This window comes from Plectropomus leopardus, chromosome 7 (assembly GCF_026936395.1).
Source record: "Plectropomus leopardus strain MGB_pleo_1.0 chromosome 7, ASM2693639v1, whole genome shotgun sequence".
NCBI classification, from domain to species: domain Eukaryota; kingdom Metazoa; phylum Chordata; class Actinopteri; order Perciformes; family Serranidae; genus Plectropomus; species Plectropomus leopardus.
The window spans coordinates 22,158,391-22,184,966 of record NC_142182.1 but is presented as its reverse complement, the minus strand read 5'-3'; the positions used below and the strand labels follow the sequence as shown (position 1 = coordinate 22,184,966).

The 26,576-nt window shown below is 40.4% G+C and overlaps 1 protein-coding gene across 1 annotated transcript in view; it reads right to left on the bottom strand.

Moving 5' to 3' along the window:
• LOC121950125 (copine-8-like) overlaps positions 1 to 24,880 on the bottom strand; it is an 85,957-nt gene extending 61,077 nt beyond the window's left edge. The window contains exons 1-4 of the mRNA XM_042496043.2: positions 24,719 to 24,880; positions 23,933 to 24,059; positions 8,914 to 8,954; positions 2,353 to 2,399 (exon numbers count right to left, since the gene is read on the bottom strand). Of these exons, the coding sequence (XP_042351977.1) occupies positions 2,353 to 2,399; positions 8,914 to 8,954; positions 23,933 to 24,015 (171 nt within the window). The 5' untranslated portion in view covers positions 24,016 to 24,059; positions 24,719 to 24,880. The remainder of the gene's footprint in view (positions 1 to 2,352; positions 2,400 to 8,913; positions 8,955 to 23,932; positions 24,060 to 24,718) is intronic.
• Between the last annotated feature and the right edge of the window lie 1,696 nt (positions 24,881 to 26,576).

The following is a 26,576-nucleotide window of genomic DNA, read 5'->3' as shown; positions in this document are numbered from 1 at the left end:
CTCACAAAAAAATCTCTTAACATAAAGCCAATAAACTACATGTTAATTGCTTAATGTCCTAAGTGAAATGAAGTACCCATATAGTAAAGTTAAATAAAGTATTGTCATGAATAAATAAATCAAAGCAAAACTCATTGTGTTTTTATTTTGCAGGACCCAGCTCATCTTAGGCCAATAGTGTTGATGTTTTTGCTGTGGACTTGAAGCTTCTGGTCAACAGTTGGATGTTAGCATTAGCAGAAAGTTCAACTGTAACTGTATGAAGATTCATCCACTGTGAGGTGAAAACAATCAAACAACTCTGCTGTTATATATATTTTCTCATTTCTCATTATATATTGCAAAGATTTATAAGTCGCACTAGGGCTCTGTGGTTGCAAAATGTGACTAAATATCACAATCTGAAGCTCTGCAAAAGACCTGCTTTTTGTGTGTGTGTCTGCAGGAGGCGAAGAGCTGTGGGAGAGAGAGGGAAAAATGAAACGCTGAAGCTAGCCTCATCCCAGTGACTAAAAAAATTAAAAAATAAAAAAAGATGAGAAAACTGATATTCAATGTTTGTGATAAAGTAATTTTATACATCGCACGTGGAACAAGCCGAGATTCATCAAGTATATTCTTATATATTCACCCACCCCTTGTTCTCTGTCTGACTTTTCATACCCAAACCACTTCAAAACAACAGAGGTGGCCCCTTGTTTGGGTGCGAGGTCCTCCTTATTTTGATTGGGCCGGTCAGCGTCAGTGTCATGTGCTGAATCCCCATGTACAGTATCGCTTTTCAGCTCCTCCATGTTTGTTTCTTTTGGTGCTGTTTATTGTGTAGACGCCGCCTCGGCCACACGGACGGATGCAAAGTGTTAGCAGATGACATACATGAAATAAACGATATAGCGATATATGAAATGATAGGCGATTTTTTTATCCATGACCCACCATCAACACTGACACATCATGAGGAGAGAGTCCAACATAAATGTCAACAACTGCAGGTTTATAAATGAGTCAGACTCAGTTTGGTGGGGACGGAGGACTGTTGTCAGAGAATACCACAGCAAGCAAACTCGTCGTATCTAACGTTATAAAATCAGCTGCTGACAACTGCTGACAACAACTTTTCTATGCAACGTCTAAAACGGTTTTGTATCGTCGGAAATCTTTGGTGTGAACTGGGCTTTAAATGTCCACAAATTGATACTTTATACTAGATAAATCATTTTGATGCCAGTAATAAAATGGCCAGTGCTACCTCAACACCTTTGCCCCATCAGAATAGCCACATTTTCTCCCCATTTTTTATACATTCAATCATTTTGTCCTCTTAAATGAACATTAAAGCTTAACGGACCTGATATGGTTTGCGTGGACGTCAAACCATTACTCATGTGATCATCTGAAGTGCTCATTTAGTAATTTAATTAGAGTCAGGTTGGTCAGTCTGACTAATAATTGATAATGGCTAAGCTTGCCAGTGGGATATTGGAATCATGCATACCACATCCATTATGGGGCCGTGGAAAAAAATAGCCCAAGTTTACATAGACTCTTCAAAAAATGAGTCCTTGGGCTCATTTCACAATATTTGCAACATGCAAGCTGCAATGTGAGAACACTTCCTCCCCTTTATTTCTGCATGAGTTAAAACAACGCTTGTGACCCTTTATGACTCACAAACGAATCTGCAATTCGCAAGCATCAATTATATGTCAAATGTAAAGCTGCCACTTTTTGCAATCTGCATGTAAGCAGTGCTTACAAATCACTTTTGTGGAACAGGCTCCTGATCAGAGAGACCCGAGGATAATTACACCTGCTCCAGTGTCTAGAATGCAATCAACCTGAACACAGAGCGAGAGCACCAACACAATAAATATAATTTGAACAAATCAAGACCCTCCCAAGTCTCACTTACTGGGAACTAAGAACCTGAAAATACCTCTAGTTTACATGGCATACACTTACTCTGTTTTTGTCACACAGACACTTAAACAAAAATGCTCTACGAAGGACAAAGCAATGTCATCAAACATTTTTACACTTTCTGAAAAGAAACGCCTATATGTGATTTGTGCGGCAAAAAAAATGGACAAAACCAGAGTAAGCTTGGGTTAATTTTATAAACTTTAATCGACACACTCATCCAACAAGCTTAATCCAGCATTTCTTAGGGAAAAAAAACAGCATTACTTGTGCTCTTATCATTTCATAGATACTGTAAGCTGGCTCACTGGCCAGCTGCCCAAAAACGTATTGTATTTCTTCGATATGACTTGTGAAAAGATGCCATTTAAGCTCCTTGGAAGTTCTCAGTGGATATAAATTAGTCCCCCACCACCGCACCCGTGTACTCACCTCTCTCCATTCCCTGTTGGCTATTCCTTGAGTGTACAGCACACAAACTGTTGAATTAGAAACAGAGGAGAGGAGAGAAACAAGAGAGGGTAAGATTGATTGAAGAGTTTGAACAAAAACACTGAGAAGTCAGCTGAGAGCGTGTTCTTTCCCAGACCCCAACATGAGAGGAAAACTCCCTAATTAAATGTCAGTAGGACTTTGCCTTGCAGCATGATGATATTTTAGAGAGCGGGAGAGGAGGGAGGGAAGGGGGTGGATGGCGATGGGGTTAGTGAGTGTTTGTGTAGGTGGAGAAAAGTCCTCCTCATTGACATTCGAGCGGTCCGAGGGAGTCTTGGAGTGTTTTTTTTTTTTTTTACGGACCACTAGTGAATACACAGCCAGGCAATCAGCTGGCACTAAAATGACATTTAATTTGCATTCCAGCAGCCTTTACTGTATTCACACACACATCTGTCACATGGCAGCGACTCACAACTCTGAAAACCCTCGAGACCAGACACTTGGTAATCTATTTTAACTGGTAAAATGTTTACATAATGAAAACGTGCGTGGTGGAATAATGGAAATGCTATAACTACACTTGTGTTAACATGATCAAATTATAGTTAAAATCCCCCTTTAGATACTTTATAAAGTATGTAAAATACTAATTCATTTATAAATATTTTGTTAAACTTGGTTTTCCAAAATGAAAAGTAAAAACAAAAGTCTGAAAAGGGGCCAGAATTTAAAAATTTTAAATGTGGCATCGGGCCAGACTAACACACCGCAAACTGCCCTGTTTTCTATGGTTGCAGTTTACTGCTGTAATCTAAGCTCCATCCTTTAAGAATAATCTTTTAAAACACATCTCATGAGAATGGCAGAGCATCCCGTTTCCGACCCATTCCACCTGAGCAACAATGATCACTAACTCTAAAAGGCCACAACAAAAACAACCTCTGTGTGTCCTTGTCCTCTCTGGATGCACGAAAGCACTAAAAAAGAAATGGAAAAAAAAACTAACAACACACATGAAGCTGTTAGCTTGTGCAGAGTGGTAAGTAACCAGTGGTCTGGCCAGGTGGTAGACCATCCTTTGGGACCAATGGTGTGGCTGGTGAACTGGTTAGGTTCTGTAGCTCAGTGGTCACAGACACTAATCTGCAAAACGTTAGCTGGTTTGCAATCAACGCATGTCCATCATTGGCCAGGTGTAATTTAACAAGATACTAAACTTGTGCCTGTCCACCGCTTTTTAATATTAAATCCCAATCTTGTGCTAATACAAACTGATTGTTGCCTTGTAAGAATTCTTCAGTTCTACTTTGGCCTTTCTTTCTTTCTTTCTAGTTTCAGTGTCCCATTTTGTCACACGGTTGTCATTTTCCTGTTAAGACTGTCAGAGGCAGACACAGGGAAGAGGAAGAGAAGAAGAAAAAAAATGCTTATCAACTTCCCACTGAAGACAAGATCACAGGAAGTTACTGTACCTGGCCAAGAAATAGTCTGAAAGATAACCCCTCCAAAAACCACATTATTTTTAAACTTTTATATGGATTTAAGTATGATGGTAGATATTGCTTGGTATGTTGACCTTTGCTTGTTTACTGCTTTAAATGTTGCGTCTCCAGAGAGAATTATTAGATCATGAATTTCATTATACTATATGATGAGTAGTTAGTGAGTTTGGACACAGTTATGAAAAAAACACATTAGTAGTGTTGAGGGACAAGTAGTGAGGTAAAGATTACCCCTGAATACTGAAAACTTTTTTTGAAGGACTAAATACTCTTACGAGTTATGAAAGCTAATCTAACTATTGCAAAAACTCTTCAAATTACATCATCAGCAAGGCTTCCACTGAACTGCCACAAAGCTAATGAAACACATGTAACCCGCCTACTTATGGTTATACAACCCTTACATTTCAAAGAGTAAATAAAAAGATTTTCACAATGAACAGAATGCTACTTCCATATTTTGACCCTTTTCAAACCGGCTGTTTGTGTACAAAATTCAACAGGTTAACTTTGACAGAGTTAAAGGATGAAGACAGGAATTTACATTTTATCTACAGGAGAAAAGCTCAGTGACTACATTTACATGCAATATGACAACATTACTAATTTGATTTGGGTCATGTAAACAGAATATTGCGTTTGGGTTTTCTGAATTAGACCGTATTTTAAATATAGCATTTTCAGATAGGACAGATTATTTGGGTATTAGGAGCATTCTTTGGACATATATAAAGCGCATTTGGAATATGCGTCTCAGCTGGGGTTTTATCCGCAGTTTGCCACACATGGCCTCTTACCCGTTTACTGTCAGCTCTGTGCATTGTACACTAAACAACTCAGCATGTTTGCAAGCCTGGGGTAGAGATGCAAAGCCCACATTTTTAGGCAGAATTATAAACAAACCAACTATTACACATGAAAGATTTTGATATCAACAAGTTTTTGGATGTGTACAAATGTCACAACCCCCAACTTTTTAGTGGTCTTATAAACAGATTAGTAGGAATATTGCTACAAAAGAGGGCACAACAAGAGGAGTAAATGAGTAAAGGAACACCAGCCAAAGCTCAAACAAAGGAAACAAAATAATGTATGATAAGAGTGAAAACACTGGAAAATAGAAAAGGAGGAGTTTTGAACAACTAATATGACAGCCATGTGCTCTTAGAAGAGTTCTAGTAGCAGCTCTGTGTGTGAACATAAGACTGTTAAAACACAGTGAGAAGAGCTTGCAGTGGCAGTACATCATGACTGTATGTCATCATTTATTAGCTAAATCTCTTTCAATTGCACTTGGTCACGTTTGCTTTTAATCAAACTTTTCCACCTCCAACCACGGTAAAAACTTTTTTGCTCAATTTTCCAGAATTGAAAATACGCATAAAAAGAGGTGGATTGAAATGCAGCTTTTGAAGTCAAAAGATGAAACCATTTAAATGCAGCATAAAAACTCAAAAATCAGGGTCCTAGAAAAAACATGAGGTAATCAGACATTCTAAAAAAAGAACTGGTGACATCTGATAATAAACACACCTTCCACTGAGACATGCATTATCATTAATTACAGCATTAATTAATTGTAAATTTATGCCTGAGTTAATGTATGAGCTACCACCTACTGATGAAATAGCATGACTGATTTAATCATGGATTCATTAACAGTTCTGACTGTGGGTGAAAATCATCCTATCTCATGAATTCCAGTTTTCTTCCCCCTAAAACTCACTTTTCCATCTTTTAGAAAGAAGCTCCCACTGAGCCCAGGTACGCTATATTATTACTAATATTTTGTTTCTTTCCGATTCACAGCCGTGTTGAAAATGTCACACTGTTTTTGAGTGTAAACACAAAAAACCCCCCGACAAATGGCGTAATTACCCTGCTTCTGGTGCGGCGGCAAACATGCTGTCAGTCTGGATGTTGTATATGTTGCGTTGTGGGTGGTGTTCAGCGAGCCTGGGCTCAGCTGGTTGAATATACAGTCATCCTTTAATCTTGCAATGAAGCATAGGATGACACATGGTCGCTGCGTTATTGTGGGGGGGGACTGCGATACATCAATCACACACCCATAAATAGCGATGTATCCTCGCCATCTGTACTGCCGCACATTCAACTCTTTATGCATCGCGCTGACAATGAGGGAGAAAGCTTGACAATAGCCCTACTAACCCCATCTCTGTTTCGAATGTTGGAAATATTGACAACGTTTCCTTTGACAATGTTCTTGTCTGCTTAACGCCCTTTTCTAATCTGCTGAAGCACACTGATCAAAGCACATCAACATTCCTGCACACACACATACAAACAAACAAAAACACTGGATTGTTGTCCAGCTTTATAAGCTAATATGAATATGGTGCGTGAGCCTGCCTGAGGCCCTGGAAGTGTGCACTTTCTGTGTGTGTGTGTGTATGTGGCTCTGCTGAGGCGGTCTAATGCTGTGTGACTGGGGCCAGTGCTGTCAGCAGAGCAGAGACATGGACGCAGCACAAGTGCCTCCTTGCATAAATGTTGGGGCGGGCAGGGATGCTCATCCTCCTCTCCCACCGTCTGACACTTAAAGGTCCAATCCGTGATTCCGGGAGCCCATCAATTATGGGTTCACACACACCGGCCAACACTTGAAATACCTTTGGGTTTGCTGTGTAGCACCTAGATGGCAAAGCATTGAATATTTCTGGAATGAAGCATGGTGATGCTAAAAGAAGGCATGGTACCCAAACCCCAGATGAATGGAGAGATTAAAAAAAGAAACATATATTTCAACTTTATCATTTCATCACAACTCAGAGAATTTTCCTCCCATCGTGTTTTTTATTTTTAGAGGGCTTTTAACAGACAGGACTGTCACAGTCCGTTTCAAAAAACAAAGCTGGCACGACAGTTGAAAACAGCAAGGAACTCCTTTGTAATCTTCATGCTTGTGTATGCACATGTGCACGTGTACTTGAGTATGACAGGCTCTGTTCTCTGTATTTAGCCAGGCTGGATTTCATTTTTAACAATCGTCTTAAGAAGGTAGAGAACATCAACTGATATCTTTTTCAATTTTTATTAATTAAAAGGAAACAATTACTGTCTCTTTAGCAAAAAAAGGCAAAGTTCTCTAATACTAAATGTTGTCTAAGTACAAGCAGACCATAGATAAAAAATAATTTCACCTGGGTAAATAAAGATAGAAATCCTATTAGTACTGCAGATTTGGGGTGTTTTCGTGTGTTTGTGTTCGTGACTGAGTGAAGCATTTGTAATGTGTAACATGGAATATGTGTTCATAATATGCCTATCAGTGAATATGAGAGTCAGAGAGTGAATCTGTCAGCTAATCCACGATTTTGTGGTGTATTTGGGAAGCATTTTGCACAGCTGCTTCAGATAAGCGCCGAACAGCCTGCACAAATGATGTCCGAGATTGTAGGTTTTTTGTTTTTGCTTTTTTTCCCCGAGTAAATAATGAATCCAAACTATATTGAAGACTGAAATCAGCCTCTGAGTGGTCAGGCCTTAGTACTTAAAAACTAAACATAAAACTGTGGAGTTTTTTTTGTTCTGTGTTTCTCCTAGTTATCTACTAGAAATTAGCACCTAATTCAATGCATCTCTTTATTTGCTGTGAAGTTTACCAGATAGCTGATAATCAGACCTCAGCTTGCTGTCCATGGTGCTGAAATATGCACTAAAATCAGTATGATTTCACTGCTCTCTCGTCGTGCATTATATGCAAACAAACAGAGCTATGTTTGTTAAAACAGTTGGGAACGGCATACTAGGTCCTTAATGTCATGTCACATTGCTTTTACTTGGCTTTTGTTGAAACAACGCCCCTGAAGCAGCTATACAAAAACTTTGCCTAAGTAAAACAGTCAATAGTAAATCCATCAAAGAATAACCCCTGGATCCGATTGCATAATATTTTTTTGCATTTTGAGTTGGTCACTGTCAAATTGGATCAGAGTTTTAATTTCTTGCTGTGATTTGGCCAAAAGACATACCAATCGTCAACCAATCATAGCTTGCCATCTTTCACAGCTTGCGTGATATGCATAGGTGATCAGGAAAGGAATGATCGGAGCGAAGCCCTCTGCTCCACCTGACAGCATCAACAATGAAAGTGTAGGCATAATGTTTTAGGACCTTACTTGTTGGTTAAGTTGGGCCCTGTCTTTTTCCTTCCAACTCTGTAGAAACAAGCTTTGGTTCATCAGCTGTGTAATGCTATTGTTACATAAAATGCCAGTTTTTGGTATATGACAGTTTCAGATACACTGTGTAAAATCTGTATTAAAAAAAGAAAAAAGGTTTGACACTGGGCACTAATGTTTATATGTTTAAGGCAAAATCATTCCCTAGAAATGAGAACCAAGTCTGCATGTTTACAAGGGAAACACTTTAGGTTCCTCTATCAAGGCAAATTGCAGTTGTATTGCAGGCTGGGCCTTTTAAAACCACTGGGCCAGTTACCAAATTGAACCCCTGCTGTCAAGGGAGTGAGGAGGGTGTGTGTGTGTGTGTGTGTGTGTGTGTGTGTGTGTGTATTCTTTAATCTGTAGAAGGAAAGTGACTGGTTTGAGTGTGAGGATGATCTGGTTCCCCTCACTCACGTTGGGAGAGAGAACAGTGACGAATACGACCCCTGACATATGCAAATGCCTACTGATTCACACAGTTAAGGCAGAGCGCACGTGCATTTGTGTGTGTGTGTGTGTGTGTGTGTGTGTGTGTGTGTGTGTGTGCATACATACTTGCGTGTGTGCTTGCATCTGTGTCCATGTGGTGCATGCAAGCCCGTGTTGGTACAGTTAAAATCTGCCTGCATGTGGTGGATGTTTGTCTTTGGATATTTCTGTTTGTCTGCAGAATTTAATGTGCACGTGCCTGTGTATGTGCTGTGTGTTTGGCCTGCTGGGAGCTATAGTGTGTCCTTGTGTGTGTGTATGTGTGTGTGTGTGTGTGTGTGTGTGTGTGTGTGCGCGTGTGTGCCTGTGCGTGTGTGTGTGTGTGTGCAAGTGCATGTGCGTGTGTGTGTGTGTTTGATGACGGAAAGGCTTACTTGGATCAGACTTGGAGAATGTGTCTCTGTCCAGCAGGTTTCTGAAAAACAAGAAAAAAAAGAAACACATTGACATCAAACTAATCGCACAGCTCTCCCAATCAAACAAAGTAAGCAGAACTAGAAAGTTATTAAATCACTAAACCTCGCCTTAGTAGCTCCCTCACTGACCCTGACAACTGGTGTAACTATAATCCTCCTCTGACTTCATTAACAAAAGCCATTTCATCCAGTTATTCAGGCAGCAACATTAAATAGACTATAAAATCGAGCTCAAAGTAGAGCCCATTTATATTTCAAACATACAGAGAAAACGGCAGAAGAGAGGACCTATTTTTCACTTTTTTGCACTCCCCGGGTGCCAGCAACAACAGTCGAGACTGCCATCAAATTTACATGACACTCCAGTCCTTGCTCTTTGCATGTGGAGGGATAAATGCACTGAGGAGTCCCATTGCAGAGCCGATGCTCGGCACCACTGCGGTACTCCACGGTTAGGCAGCTCTGAAGGAATTAAATATGAACACAAAGACGACAAGTCACAGCTGCCTAGGACCCGAGAAGAGAGAAACGGAGAAGCAGCCCATGCTCAGGGAAGGGAAACCCGGCACTGTTACGTCAGTGGTGGGCCTTTGTGGTTTAAACTCTGTCTCATTTGCTTACAGTGTCCACGTCTCAGGAGTGGGTAGCTAGGAGGACAGAAAGGGGCAGACAACACCCAAAGGGGCCAAAGTGAACCCTTCAGTCACTAACTCAGCTTGTACTCCTGCCAAATGTTACATTAAAGCGCCATAAAGCTTTCATAGAGCTAACCCAGAAAGACAAAATAATATGAGTGCATCGGCCATCAGCAGGAAGTAAAGCGGGACACATTACCTTAAAATCTACAGTTGTGAAGCCACTGAAAGCATTTTACACCACATCAAAAGGTAATACAGACAATAAATGCATAAATATACTCTACTATAGTACATTTTAAAGCAGTGGACTGATTCAGTGGACATAATAATGCAAATAACAATAACTGCCAGAGCTGTTGTACTCAAATTTAAACTTTTGTACTGCAAAAACAATGACAGTATAAAGAGAAAGATCACTCATCTCCATTTCCTCCCACCGTACAAAAATGAAGCCAAAATATTGCGGATACAGTCGGTGCCACCCTGTGCCTTTGGAGCCTGAGTCTGCGCAATTGCGATCAGGAAGCAGAGGCATGTATCGAGTTTCCTAGCAGTTCCATTGATCACAAGCACACTAATTTACGCACCCTTTATATAGCATAAAATAACTATTTAAAACCAAACTTAATCAGAAAAAACAAAACATTGAACACACATAAGTGGGATAAGAACTAAACTCATATAAACCATTTTTAGGAAAAAACATTTTAGCGTGTACTGATTTTTTAGTTTGGCCCCAGTCCCACGTGTTAACATGTCGGCGGCTGGCTTTATGACCTATAGAGCAGGCAGCCACCAACTGAGATGTTCTTGTTTCACCTTTGGAGAGCTGTTATGTCGACAACCTTTACATACAATCTATGTATCAAACCTATTGTGCAGTGGCTTGTAAATAAAATAGTACTTCTAAAGCACAATAAAAAAATGATACTGAAGCAGATATTTCTTTCTTTTTCAGTCCTTAATCTTTCTCTAAAAACATAGTCTACTACACCATCCATAATGCAAATGGATTATGTATTTTCCACAGGACAATTCTTCTGAAAGCTGTCCTGGTTAACAGAGACATGCTGAATAGTAAGTCACTGAAGTGTTGAAGAAGTTTATATGAAAACATATTTATGGGGATTATTTACTTTACACTTCCTTTAATCCCGTAGATGTCAGCAAAGTGTAAATATACATGTAAAATAAAACCTTGAGAAAACCAAATTAACATGCAAAAAAGTACTTCTGCGCTCTACATTCATATGAAAGTCTGACAGATTTTAGAACAAACACCATCAGGACAAAAAGTCAACCTAACGAAACAAAATTTGACATTTGTGTTCATTTTACAAAGTGACGGTTTATGATTGCATGCATTGCTGATCTCAAGTCGGATGCTTTTTACATCCCACTATCCACCTGGTTTTGATGCGCAATACTGTAATAATGTCATGCACCAACAACTATAAATAAAAAATCAAGAAGCTTTTGTCAAGTGAACATAATCACGCTGTATTTGAACAACACGCTGTTGTGGTGAGGACGTTCTCACAACAATTTCATAGGTTAAAGATGGTTCTCACCCAATGTGGAGAAGACAGAAATCGGTTAAAATGTTGGTCCTCAGGGGAGCAGGCCTTCATGTGCAAAAACCAACATACACAAGCTTAACAGGGTCGTGCATGATGATTGAGACAGAACTGATGAATTTAGTGTTTGGATTATACTGTGCATCCAGATGGAAAGCAAAAGAATGAATTATCCTGTAAGAAAGGTCTTACAAGTCTTCATGGATATTTGATGCCTTTTTCCCCACAGTTTCCACTATCACGTATGGAATCCTGTGACTGACATGAGTTTAAGTTGACCTTAGCCATCATCCTCAATGAAGTAAGCCACACAAAAACTTTTTGCAGCCACTTTCAGCCTACAGAGTGTGATTCTGATTCTTAAAAGGAAGACATTAAGAATCACTTTAAGCTGCAGTAATCGCAGCAGCGTGACTTCATCCATATTGTGCTCTGTTGACAGAGAAAGAAAGAGATGAAGGGGGAGAGTGGGGAGAGGCTCCTGCTATCATGCTAGCTGCGGGGCCAGCGTTCTGTCGCCCGTCCTGTCCTGTATGACAAGCAGCGAGTGTCTTGAAGCCGTTGATGGCTAGTGATGTATCAAGATCAGGCACTCATGTTGTGTTGATCCCAGTGTGGCCCAGATGGTAAAACGCCACGCTCTGCTGCCTCGCTGTCAGGGCCGCCCACCGGCCTTTCTCCGGCTTTGAGACCTTAAATAAATGATAATAAGCGATGGAATCGGGCCTAGTCATATCGGTGCTGTGTTTATGACTGGCAGAAAGTCTGAGAGATTGTGCAGGAGTGAGAAGTGGGCGACTTCACCTGCCAAATGGGATAAATGTCCAATAAAGAGTAAAACAGTACTCTGTTGGCTTCCAGAGAAGTATGAGTGGAGGCAGGGAACCAATGAAGGAAAGAAGAAGAAAAGAGTGCATGAAAGGCAGGATGCATCTGTATGTGTGCGAGCACTGGCAGAAGTACACACACTTATATGGATATGGTAACCTTCCTCTGAATCGTGTTCACCCTAGGGCTTCCACCTGGCCCTGATAGAGATGGGCGACTCTTTAAAAAGCCCTTTCCACCGCGGGCAGCCCTGAAAACGTCTGGGCAGTCCGAGCAGAGTGCCTCGTCGTTCATCAAACATTTACAAGAGCAGTCCCTCCTCGACACCAGAATTACATTTGAAATCCCACCAGTTACATCACAGCCACCTAAACATGGCAGCTGGAGCTTTAAATACCTGTGTGTGAGGAAGAAGAGGAGGGAGGCACAGGGGACTTCCATCTGCAAGAGCAATTGAGATGAAATTTTCCAAGATGTGTTTTTGAAAAAAAAAAGGAACATTGCTGCAACCAGACATAAAGAGAGGATCAAAAGGGATTTCATCGAAACAGGAGTGTGAGGGCGGGCTTTGGGAGATCACTTATCATGCTTTTAATGGTATGTTGTTCTATTTTACCAGCATTTGTAAGAAAATAAGGGGCTGATGCACTTAAAGGAAATATCATGTGCTTCTATATGGTACCATTTGCCTTGCTTGCATACTTCTAATCGTCAAATAATCCAGAACATTTTTAACATTGTATTCAAAGCATTACAAAAACCCATTATTTGAGTATCTGATTTTCCCAAGCTTGATACAGTTCTGTACTATAGGGCAGGACCCAAATATTCGGCTATTCTAGTATTCGTTAATTGAGTAAGTATTCAGTTTTCAATTTAGACATTCTTTTTGCAGAGGACGAATGACATTTCAGTGTTTGTGATCCTGCTGCTGCGCCTGTCACACACACGGTGACCTGAGTGATTATTTTACCCAACGGTTATTTACGAGCTTATTGAGCCCCCCAACCCAAGCCCCCAGGAAGTACACCAGGCACTGATGCAAATTTTACATAGTGGCCAAAAGCAGAATTACGCCATTTGAGTTTAAGTCGGTCACGAGATGCCCACTGGCTCAGAGGGCCTTTTCCCCATTGACATACACTGGGAAAGAGATGTCTGTAAATCAGTAAAAAAAAAATTGTGAGTGTCAAAACCCCCCTGAGAAAGACTCAGATTACTATCTAGATTTAAACCATTCAGTTCGATAACATTTAGAAGGTCTTAAAGAGAAAATTACAACCATTCAAGCTAGTGAGGTGCTAATCCGGAAGTCGGTTGCTCCACTGGCAGAAATTACCCGCTCAGGCACGTTCGGCTGTGCCCGGCTGCACTCGGCTATGCTCAGCTGCACTTGGCTGCGCTCAGCTACAATTGGCTGCACTCAGCTGCGCTGGGCTGCCTCTAATCTCTACTACGCATGCTCTATGGGCCAGTAGATCCGGGTATTTTACATAATTTTGAACCCGGAAAAAGAGCTTTTTCTACTTCATGCACTAATGAGCAGCTCTCTTAGGAATGGACGAGGCCCCAGACTTTCCTCTAATACATCCATGCCCCAGCCCCCAAATATGTTTGCTGTAATGCAAGTACATGCAGTAAATAATCTAAAACATCTGCTTGACAGCTGTTGTGACACTTCATAGTTTGTAAAGTTAAAAAACTTTAACAGCTGCTCAGTCCAACAATCTCTGTACCGTGTTAAAAAATTAGTCTGTTAAATTTCATTGTGTGTCTGGAATGATGTGTCCTCATTATGGAAGATATAAAAATCTGCTTGCTCTGTGCTGCAGGAAAGGGCTCCACTTGAGGTAAGCTGTGGGATGGCTCAAGAGTTTGTGCTCCTGTGCTGCTCAATTAAGAGAGAAAGAGAGGGGCTGAGCGAATCAATATGCTGTGCTCAGCTGTACTATGAAATGTGTCAAAGTTGCGATAAAGTTGCAGTGATTTGACAAAATTACAAGGCACTGCAGAGTTCAAGGGGATTGTTGCGACCACAAGATGGTGAAATCCTGGAGGGACTAATTAAAGGAATTCCAAACCCCCAAAGTGTTGGGTTCAATGACCTTTCTGTGCACTTTTTGTGGCATTACAGAGCTTGTGATAATTTTTATTATCGTGGATAACAGTGTTTCCCCTACAATTTTGCAGGCCTGGCACACCGCCAGGCCTTAAAATTTGCAGATTTGTGTAGGACAGCGAAGTACACTGTTTTTTTTCCCCTTAGGAGGTAGAAATTATGACCCACCCTACTCTGCCTCTGATTGGCTAGTACTCTGTACCTCTCTACCTTGTTGGTTAGATTATAACAGTGGCGTGGCTCCTTTAGAGACAGGGCAGTGTGTGTATGTGTGAGCGTATGGTGTGAGTGGTCTAGCAAAGCGTGCAAGTGGGTGATTTAACTGTCAGTGAATGCATTGGAGTATATGGAGCAGAGCAGAGAAACGGTTCCTCACCCAGCAGTAAAAGTGGTCAGTTTGACAGTAAATGTGCAGTTTAAGTCACAGTTTTCAGTTAATAAATGCTGCTGCTTCTCAAGACCAAGTGGAGCTCCCATATGTTGCTTTCCAGCGGCTGGTTAAAGTGAAGGGAGTTAACCCCAAAGTTACTTAAGCCCTGGAGGTAAACAAATCTCTGCTGTGCTTTCTGACTACAGTCTGGGGGCTAAAGCAGGAATGGTGAACAACTGTTTAGGTTCAGGGTAAGAATATTGGGCAGCCAATCAGACACAGAGAAGCCTTTGCCATCCTGATAACTCACATCATTGAAAAGTTTATATTCATCATTGTAACTTCATTGTAACTTGGTGGGAGAACACCCACCAAATAACACACAACAGGGATTCCCTGACTGATACTAAATACAACAAGCTGTTGTTTTTAATTTAAAATGCTCCTGCAGCCCTGTGGTTTTCCCTCATCTTTATTTCCATCACTTAATTTGTTTATAAACCTGTTGCGAAAATGAGCATCCATCAAACTTGTGACCACTTTGATTTTCAACCATTCAGCTCCCTCCAACTACCTTAACACATGCTATGAGATGGATGTGAGTGTCTACACTTTCAGTCTGGATGGCCTCGGAGGGATTGGAAACATTAACCCTGGCAGCGTTAATGCCAGCCTCCGCACACCAGACTCCACAGGAGCACAAGAAGCAAGGACATCTTCTTAGCAAGAAAACCTCTGTCTTATTGCTTCTTGAAAGTCAGAGGGCTCCAGATTACAGGTTGAGTGTTTACTCTCATCATGTAAGTCCACTAGTTTGACATTTAGCCCCCCAGCCAACGTCCAGGTTTGTTTACTGTTGGTGCAGTTATACAATTGTCTGTGGAGCTATAAACTCTCTAATAAAGAGGACTCCTGGGTAATGAACAACACAAGCTCGTCCTGCTAGGAGGATAACAGCAGATCAATAAGGTCAATTGAGTCTGAAGAAAAGTGAGCTGTTCTGATCAATCCACCTTTAAAGCACCTGAGTCACCCTCTCAACTCTCAACGATTTTCTCAGATTCTCAGAGTGTGTTTGCATATGTGCTGAGGGGAGAGTGATGTACATCCAATAATGAACTAAAGAAATCCCACATCACTGAGAGAAAGTCATAACATCAGCAGTCCATTAAAATATCAGGATTACTGTAGATTAATGACTGTTAGAAAAATTGTGGAGCAGACAACATGGGACAAAAACTCTCTCGGCACAACATTTAACCAACATTGTACAACACTGATTCCCTCATACATGTAGTAATGCTGCTCTCTATACTCATCTGAATGCAGCATTTAAATGAGTCGAGGGGGGCAGAGGCTAAAATTGTATACGTGATATTAAAAGTGCTCACCCAAGTCAGAGCACTGACAGTGAGAGTATCTAATGTCTCATTTGCAAGGCCGTTTCATGCCGTTGTTGGCCTGCATTGAAAAAGTCATTGACAAACAAGAAATTAAATTTTCCATAACAGGGGGCCTGGAACGTATCGCAGCTGATTTCTCCTCATTTCTCCTGATATGGCAAGCAATTTTTATTTTTGTTAATTGACAAAGTGAACAAAACATTAACACAAAGTATTTTTCTTATTTTGCACAATGAATGAATATTACATAGATTGAAAAGCATTGGATTTTATGTCTCCATCTGCTGGTGGGCCATTATCATAAGAGGATGCATAATATAATGTTAATTTCACTAAGAAACTTGATGATCTCAAGTTTCTTAGTGAAATTAACATTAAAGAAACTTGATGATCTCTAAAAATAGGTAGGAAAAAAGTGGAAATGGTTATTGGTTATCGGCCAAACGAGTTGTTATACGTCGGCATATCAGATATTGGCAAAAAATCCAATACTGTGCATCCCTACCTCTCACCTCAAGATGTCTGAAAAGAATGGGTCCTATAGGCACCCAAGAGTCTCCCCTTTACAAACATATCCAAATACTAAATTTCTAAAGTTTGAATAGATGCCTCATTTTAATTATTTTATATACTGCTGGGTAGCACATACTATAATCATATATCATGATTTGTTAGTTGAAGTATTAATCATTTAAATCTTAAGTTAAAGTACCTAGAGCTAGAGTAGTGGAGTAAAAATTACAATATATGGTTCCAGAATGTAGTGGAGTAGAATGTATAGTAGCATAAAGTAAGGCAATACTCAAGTAGAGTACAAATACCTAAAAACTCTGCATAACGACAGTACCTGAGTAAATGTACTTAGTTACAATCTACTACTGATCAACATTTCTCATTATATAAAAACAGAGAGCAAGTGCAACCAGTGTAAATGCACATTTCCTAAACACAATCCCACATACATGTGACATAGTTACATTCTGGATTGTAAAGCATTACAATTTACAATATTTTTACAATATTTACAAATATTTAAATGCTGTATGTTATAATGTGATGTACTTACATTCTGCTCAGGAAGTCTAAAATTCCTGGATTATTTTAAGTTTAAAGCACACTAACCCCATTAAAATCACGCACTGTGCTAAGCAGAAATCTTCAAAAACTACTAATCAACAGAATGTCTGCAAATCTGCCAGCATCAATCACAGAGATGGAGGAAAGTGGCTATGCAAAAGATGAAAGCAGAGGCACAGAGGGGGCAGGAGGTGGGCTGGTTAGTAATGTGATGGAGCCATGTCAGCTCTCTGAGGTAGCAGGAGAGGCTACAGTGGCTGGTCAGGGCCTTCATTAGGCCAAATGATTCCTTCAAAAACTCATTAATGCAGCCACTCAGCATGACCCTCACTTGGCCTCCTGAGGTTTGGCCCTGCCACAAGACCGACTTGATCTGTTGGTTTTATGTTCTTTGCTCTGTTTCACCTAAATGGTGTAGGATTTGTAAAACCAAGGACTTCAGGTTCACAAAGCTAAAAGTGAGGCAACACTACCCCTTTTACACAGAGACTGCACTACAGGGCCGCAAAGTCCCCCCTCTGTACCGCTCCTGCATTTTTACAGAGCCAAACGATGGCAACATCATTCCGCTCCAGTGTTTGATTATACATTGCAACACGGCATCCCGCATTCAAAAGAGGCATTACAAGCATGACGTTTAACACACGAGGTTCTGCCTCAAGCGTGACGCAATATATACGTCAGCAGGGCTTCCTAAACAAAAACAAAGTCAAAACATGGCAATAGCAATCATTTACCTTCTCTGTTATATGGCAGCTGATGTTGACCTCTGCTCAGAGGGTAAGAGGCTTTCAAACCTTCTGGTGTTCCAACTTTGTGGACATGCGCTTTTCTTCTTCTTTGTGTTAGCCGCTGTGCTAACAGCTGCTGTTTAAATTTCCCGTGGCTGGACGCACACATAAACACTGAACGTCAAAACGTCACACTCATGCCGCTTATGGTGGCATCTTTCCGGCTTTACGTTTTACACAGACCTTATTATGGTGCTGTCACTACCTCCTGTCCCGGCTCGCAGTCAAGACCACTCTGTCCCCCGTTTCTGCAATTGGATGTCAACTGCAGAACTGTGAGTCGGAATAATAATGTGATATTTCCACCTTGAACGGGTAGTGTAAATGCAGCTACTGAGAGGCAGAGGTGGAGGGAAAACAGGGTAGCTGCTTTCTCTGTTTTCATTTTGCTTTGTTTCAGTAAAGCTGTGTTTGAAGTAGAAGCTGTATACTCTCAGTTTTTGTTAGTCATCATTGGATCTACCTGGCAATTTATGCCAAGAAACAGAATCGGGTGAAAATGTAAAAAACAACAGGTATGAAAAATGGTGAAGATAAAGAATAATAAATCAAAAGGAAAATGTGATTAATGACATACACAGCTTGTACCTGAGGAATCTGTGCACCTATTTATAACAGGGATCATAGTCACAGAGCACCTTGCTGCTCTGCATTCATCCTCATGACTAGAGAGTGTTTTTAATTATTCTGGTCCAGTGTTAATTTGACTTCCTCCTGGTGCAGTTTTTTCCATGAAATTTGTGTAATTTCTGCTCAGTGTTACAGATGCAAAGGGTACCCCTGCTATGGTGATATGCTGCTATATAATGTTTCTTGATGATAGATGGTAGTCTTGTAATGTAGTAAATTGTAATAGTGCATTTTATTGTTGTCTGTTGTATTAACCTCCCAGTTCTTTGGAATAAATTTGGGTCTAATTCTACATTATAATAAGTTAGTTTTTATCGTTCATTTTCACTAGATGACAGGCAGTCTAATAATAAACTTAATCACCTGATAAAGCCCTTCTTGATCACCACATTTACCCCTAAACACCTACAAACGGCTACCTATTGACAGCTACCACTCAGATAGGTGACGTTACTCCTCCACACTACCCAGTTCCCATGATTTGTGGGCTTTGGTTAATGAAAACCGGAAAAATTATGTTGCCGTAGAGTAATGAGTAATGAGTAAGCTGGGGACTGCATCCCCATTTATTTGGCAAATTGACACCATTAAAAGTATGTCAAAGAAGCTATTAGTGGTTCCCGTTTGCACTGTACCAATGAATGTACAGGCAAATATAAGCCTATCATTTTGATGATAAAGTAACCTTTAAAAAGTGATCATTCTCAGGAAAGTTCTAGAGTTATAAGGAGTGTCTTTTCTATACATTAGTGATGGCCTTTGGAGATAATTATATCCTTGGGAAGTGAAAGTCACACTGAATCTAAAAATATGTCTCCATGTTCAGAATTTTGACGCAAATTGCAGCAATTGGGTGCTTAGTGTTTTAAAGTACCTTAACTGCCTCCACGAGCTACTGCTGGTCTGCTGACCGTGCTGTTAAGCGGGCTAAATCAGCGGGCAAAACTACAATACCTAACTTTTTACTATTTTTAAAACACTAGCACGCACCTGTCCCTTTTACCCGGCAGGACCTTTGCAAGGATGTAGCACCAGTTGGACTCAGCAGCTGTCACACAGACTCAGACAGAACTCTGCAGAATCTGCAGCGTGAGCACCAACCACAGCTTATGGTCAGTTACTGTTTAGAGTTTCTCAGATTTTGCTTTAGAGGGAAGGAGATCATAACTGTTAACAGACACAGATCAGACAAGTGCCTATACAAGTAGAAGGAACCACGTGACCTGAAGAAAAGCAATTAAAAACACTTTCCCCAGTCTTGCTAAATTATCATTCTTTTTTTTTTTTTTGCAAGAAGTACTGCAGACCTTTGGCTCTATTGCAGGTCTGCAATCAAGTAACCTGCATCCATAACATAGCAGTACATTAAACATCTGCTTTCCCTGCAGCAGCCACTAAAAAGCAGGTGTTGTTGGGAACCTTTGCAGAGCACAATAACTAACCAAATGTCGAATGACAGACTGTTGGTTGGAAAAAAAGAAGCAATTCCCAGTGCTCTGTGTGCTCTGTGAGCTTTGTGAACTTGCGATTAGCATTTTCGACATTTATTGGACAAACAATTGACTGTAAAAAAATGATCAATCGCACATTTATCACAATGAAAATAATCCTTATTTGCAGCCCTACTTAAATACATTTCTTTTAGCATTCAAATACTTAAGATGATTTGGTGATGCTCTCATCTTGTTCAAATGTTAACATGCCTGATATCAGAACAATGGTGGCTGTTTGTGTACAGTACTAAACATGAGAAACATGCACCAAGGCCGCCTTCTCCGCTTCAACAAGTATTTCTGTCTCTTTCTTCACCTTCCTCGTAGAAAGTGCAACATCGGCTGTGACACATCGACCGGCCTCTCAGCAGGTCAGCGTCCGGCTTCAATAAAGCCACATCACAACACGTCAATTCTTCAACGGGATACACTTCCTACCTTTTGTGCCAAAAGGTCACGGCTATCTCTCCACTGTGGACCACTCAGATCAGGTGACAGGCACGCTGACGTGAGCACCGACATCTTTCTGCACAAACATTGTGCAAGAACCAACCGTCTGCACTTATTAAGGCCCGCCTGGCTCACTGCTTGCTATCCATATAGAAAACTAAACTCCATCTGTGTGTGTCATCAAGGACTTATGATCAGGAGTGATAGGCACTCATCAGTCAAACAGCGCTGTTGCAGCAGGCCAGGGGATTTTCCTCTCACTGATGCACAATATTGGGCTTGAGTTAATCAATCTGTCAGTTCTTCTGCTTGACTACACACATGATGAGAGCGGCCATGGTTTGGATTTATTGAGTGAAGGAGGGCTTTCACTAAAGGATGGATCCTATCTAGACTGAATGCTTCAGTGGCTTTGCCGAACACAGAGAGACACCAAAGTGGGAAAATCACACCACCCACCAGCACAGGGGCTGGAATATTTTGTGTTGGTGACGCCGCTGAGGGTGTTGGCTCTGCCATTGGCTCGGCAGCAAAAAACAAACAAAACAATACAATTATTGATTGTTGTTTTCTGTTTAAAAATAATCAAAGTCTAATCAAAGTCTAAGAGAAGCACAGTTCCACCTGCTGCTTCTCTTAGACTTGGTTTTTGACTGTTTGGATAAAAACGGGGCATTTGAAGAAGTAATTTTTGGCTGCAGGATATTGTGATGTTATGGCACTTTTCAGTGTTTTTTGATGTTTTATTGACCAAACATTCAATTAATTGAAAGAATAATAACCGATAACTGAATACAATAACTAAACCTAGCCAACACTGGAAGTCAATATGGTGTCAGTAAGACTTTAAAATATTACCTCAGACAGATGCTAAAGTTTTATGGAAATTAAAAAAGGGTGGATAATATTTTAAATATCTAACGATGTTAGAATTTCATGTTGGCATAAGACATTTGTAGGGCATTGGATTTCCATTACTTAACAACACAACTCAAAACCAACAAAATATCAGCTTAATTTGTCATCAGAATTCTATGTCGGCACTAGTCGTCCTAACACCGAATTTTGGTCACCCCTCGTCGCAACATGAAGTCAACACAATATCAATGTCTAATCATTAGATGTATCGTTTAATCTGTGACTTCATACCACGCTGAAAAGCAGTGTTGCGCTGCCCTCTCTGGCTCAAAGTTTTACTTCTGTTGCACCACCAACAACAGGCAAAAGTGACGTCATGCAGTACTGACACACCCTGGAGATTTCTGATGGGGTAGAGCTAAAGAATTTTTAGCTCTCAGAGTGCTGCAGTGGGAGATTTGCAAGAAACAAATTTTATATTCAAAAAAACAATGAACCATAGATAAAGATATCCTGTCTTTCAATTCACTGTTATGGGTCATGCTCCAAAAACTCAGAATTCTACATTTCCCATAAAGCAAAAAGATAGCATCTTTCATTAGACCCTCACTGTCGGCCTTTATAACTCCACACCTCCAGTTTACAACACAGGCTTTCTGTTATAAATAAGAAGCCTCTAAGCTTACAATATTTTCTCAATATATTGTCTCACCCTCAGAGGTGTTGAGATATCTGTCACTGTGGTTTCTGCCGCCAACTCAATACAATAGAGCATAGTGGGATTGTTTGTGCTGCTCACAGCATTGAAAACTGACATAGAACTCTATAAATAATGTCCCAGTCCTCTCAGGGAACACTTAGAGCTACTCCTTGCCAAAGACATAGCACCTATGAAAATTGTCCTGTAGCCATCCAGCACAATAGGGGCATTGGGTGACCCTTTAAGCCATTTCAGCTAGACACCATATAAAAACTGTTGATTGTAGAATACAAATCTCCTTTTTAAGGATCCAAAAACCAGATAACAAACAACTGCTATTTCACAACTCTACATTATGGTAACCCGTTTGCTCCTCTCTTTCGTGAGTCATGACTTTATTTTTTGGCCATCACAGGTCACTGTAAGCCGTCCACACTGGTACATCCCCTCCTGGGAGCTGACAAGACACTGACAGAAACAGCACATAATTAAATGCCCTATGACTCACAACCATTTACAACCATTAAAGAAATGTTGCAGCAGTTTGTCACCGCACTGCCCATCTATCCATTTTCTATAAGTATGTGTTCGCTTTCATGGTAACATGCATGAGCATGAGCTTACATTATGTTACATTATGCATAGCAACAGCATATTTTAAGAAAACATGCTTCATTACTCTTAAAGAAGTGGTTTTTTTTATGATGCCATCATTTCAAAAGAACAATTATTTTGGTCCAGATGGTGGCTTCATCATGTTGGAAGAAACTTCTTTGCAGGCTCTGATCTAAAATTGTTCAGGTCATTACCAGGCTGACTTCTTCCGTCGAGTCATTATCAGGCTTTTATCTTAGACATGCATAAAACAACAACAACAGCAGCTCGGTCTCTTGCAGCAGCTGGCTGGTTTTAGGTCAGTGGAAACATAATTTAGTCCAAAGTCTTTGTTCTTCTGTTCATTATGTGTCTCAAAACAAGACACTACATGACTTATTAGGTTTCTAGTAAAACAACACCTAAAAAAAAAGCTGAACCTTTAGAGCTGGATGGTGAATAATCAAATATCACAATATTTTTATGTATGCCTAAATAATATAACAAATCATTTTACTATTGATGATAGCTTAGGGGTTACCGGTGCTTTTCTAGATGAAACAAGTTGTAAAATAGCCTAATCAATGAGTCAACAGACAGACAATTAAGCAGCAACTATTTTGATAATGGATTAATTATTCAGTTTGCAATCACGCAAAACAGAAAAATGCAGCTTTTGAGAAGTTGCAACTAGAGATAATTGGTGTCTCTGACTGAAAACTGACTGAAACAATTATCAGTACAGCCAGACAGATCGACAGATAAATTAGGGGTAAGCACTGCAGGTGAGTCTCATCAGCCAGTTGTAGCATCTAGAATTACTCCCTCTTTCAAAACCTCATCTACAGTACACCCCTAAACTACTATTGCTACAGCAAGGGAGGAGTGGAGAGGAGGTGCTTCAGTAGTGAAACAGCCACAATCTGAACCCAACAGACTGTCAGTGGATGCCTCATCCCATCTTCATGCACAGAATCCCGACTTCGTGGAATATGAAATTATCACCAAATAAAAAAAGTGGCTTTTTTTTGCACAAATTCCCAAAGATGTGCATGCGGCTTCTGTATCTGACCTGTAGATTAAACACACATCAACTCTGACCTCTATCTAAAGGCAAACTGCTGCCGACAGACGCACAAAAATTAAACTGTATTTCACTTAAAAATCCCAGTTGCATCGGTATATTTATCGTTCAACCTCCACGGCTGTATACAGAGAGAAAACTGACCCACAAAAAGATGCATACAAAGCTAAAAAAATCAACCATAACAGTAATGAAAATGAGCGCGGACGGAGTTCCCGGTGCGTTTACTCTCAACTACATCCATCCATCCATGGTGGCCGACAGTTACTCCCTGACAAGTGTCAAATATAAAAACTGCCGAACAATTTCACACATATAAACGTGTCATAAACATCACTTACAGCAGCAAAGCAGTTTGTACTCACCTACAAGAAACCGTGAGTTCAACTTTGGTGGCAGGTATCGCAGCGGTGAAAGGGTCCGCGTCCCCAATACACGCCATATTCATCGAGCCGCTGCTTGGTCGATCACAACTTGCCCCGTATCCAGCGCCTTAACGGCGGCATGAGAGGAACCGAGAGAAGAGATGGGGAAAGGGGGATGAACAGGGAGCCTTGCAACGAGAAGATAACGAGCCGTTTGTTTCTAGAAGCATCGGAGCGGAGAGAGGGAGAGAGAAACGCGAGGCAGCACCGCGCCGGAGTCGCGTCTCTGTGCGCCTCGGTGCTCCGGAGGAGAGGACGGTGTGAAAGGGAGGGAGGACAGACACACACACACACACACACACACACACACACAGGGGCTACACACGAAGTGGGAGTGTACAGTATCCATCCACTTGCAAGAATCACATAGCTTGACAAAGATGGTTTGTCATTTGTCGTTAGAAACAGATTACAGTATTAATACTTGGGTTAAGTTTGATAAACATTCAGGGTTCGGGTGTTGGTAATGACACTGTAGTGGGCGGAAAAGGGGTTAAAACGGTCCAATATAAATTATTTAAGAGTGGAGCTGCAGGATAATGACTTAAAATCATCTGAAAAAGGCAGGAGAATCTGTTAAATCCCGGACAGGCATAATAACGACTTTGTAAGACTGTAAAATATAATTAGCTAATTAGCGTTATTAGCATATTAGCATGAATCTGACATTAGCTAGCCCTCGGTTTGTAGAAGTTGTAGAAAATTTAAAGTAGTTTCAAAACTTACCGTTATTCTGACGATATTTTCAGAAAATACCTATCACCTGACTGGACAAATATGCCATCTGCTACAGGATAAAAATACATTTTTAACCAGTTTCCTGAGTCTGTTGCATGGATGTATTATACTGAAGTCCGGTTTTTGTCGTAGGCTGGTCGCCATCTTTGTTTCAATACGGAAACTGGCGGAAACCGGAAGCAGAGCTTTTTTTTTTCTCATGCAGGTAGTTGGAAGAGTATGTATTTTGGAAAACCTTCAATTTAACTTTTCAGAAAAGTTTAGAGTGAGATTTGGAAGGTGGTGATAATTTTTTTTGATGCTGCGCTTTTGAATGTGCTGTGCAGCATTTTTTTCCCTTACATTAATCATGACATAGTCTGGCTCATTTTGTGTAAAAGAAATTTTGATTAAAAAAAAACTTTATTCTTTCAAGTGTTACAACAGCAAATAAAAATGTATGATTCACACACAGATGTGCATTGAAAAACATTAGAGTGAATGTCAAACTGCACTTAACTAGAAATGCATTATGCCTTGACCGAAGCACAATAACCGTGAGCCTGCTACTTTATGTTACACTGGGGCAGCCAGGTATGCTGTGTGTGAAAACAACATCACTTATTCTACAGCCCAATATCACTCCCAGTTAGAGAACGGGTGAAATCAAAGCAAGGCAGATCAAAAAGGCCCCCAAAATCACTAAATCCGCTCCTGACAAAAAAGCAACAGAGTGGAGCTGGATGAGAGAAAAAAATCATTTCTCAACATATATCCAACCGATATCCAAGTCTTTAGTTTACATGTTGTTGTTGTCCAAGTCAGCTTCCTCTGAACCTCCAAATTTGAAAGCCACCTTCTGACTATCTGCTGGAAGAGTCTGGGGTTGAGACTCACTGGGGGTGGATGGCGGCTCTACTGGAGCAGGTTTGCTGGTGTCCTTCTGCCTTAGTGGCTTTTCATAGGGAGCAGGGGCTGCTTCTCCTGATGTACATTACAGTTTAACATACTTGATCTCAGTCACATTTTAGGCAAGGCTTATACAAGCTTATTTACTCCAAAAATCCTATCCACCTTAAAAAATATATTTTTAAACCACTCTTTTTTCATTATTTTTCTTGGCTACGTAAGGATTTCGCAACTCCAGGCAAAATAATTATATTTCAATAAATAGCAATAAGCCAAAAATTTGTTTTCATTTCAAACAAATGTGTGGGTGGAAGTCCAAAGGTGCAGGATTTACTCACGTTACTCACTCACATTTTTTTTCTTGAGGTATGGACAGACAAAGAATTAAACGACCAAAGCTGTGACGAAGGCACACAGTCGCAACTTACCTGTTTGTAGACAACAGCATCTTAACTACAAATAAAAAGCCAAACAGTAAAAGCAGTGGCTTTCATTATCAGCATGGATGTGAAGCCAAACATTGTTGACTGTGACAAAATACTGGGTTTTCTGTATCTCAGTGTCAGAAAATAAAATATTGGCTGGAACATGTGTGCATTATCAGTGTGAGAAGTGCACTCTGTTTTACGCTGTAAATTTGCATAACAAGAGAGATGGTGTGTTATATCTCTTGACCCACACACACCGGTCTGCAGCATTCAGTGAAGGGTCCGGGCCAGTTGACTTCTTGATAAGTTAAATCCTGCAAATGAAACAAAAAGGAGTGGTAATTGCCTGATTAATACTTGCTTTATCAAATCCCCATTAAACTGGCTTTATTTTATTTTTGTTGTAGCTTTAGTCCCGTGCAATCAAGTCCTAGTGTCTGACTGTTTTATATATGCTAGATGCATTTTTTGGCTAATGGAACAATGTCCAGAATGACCAAAACAAAAATAATCTAAAATGTTTTTTGTTT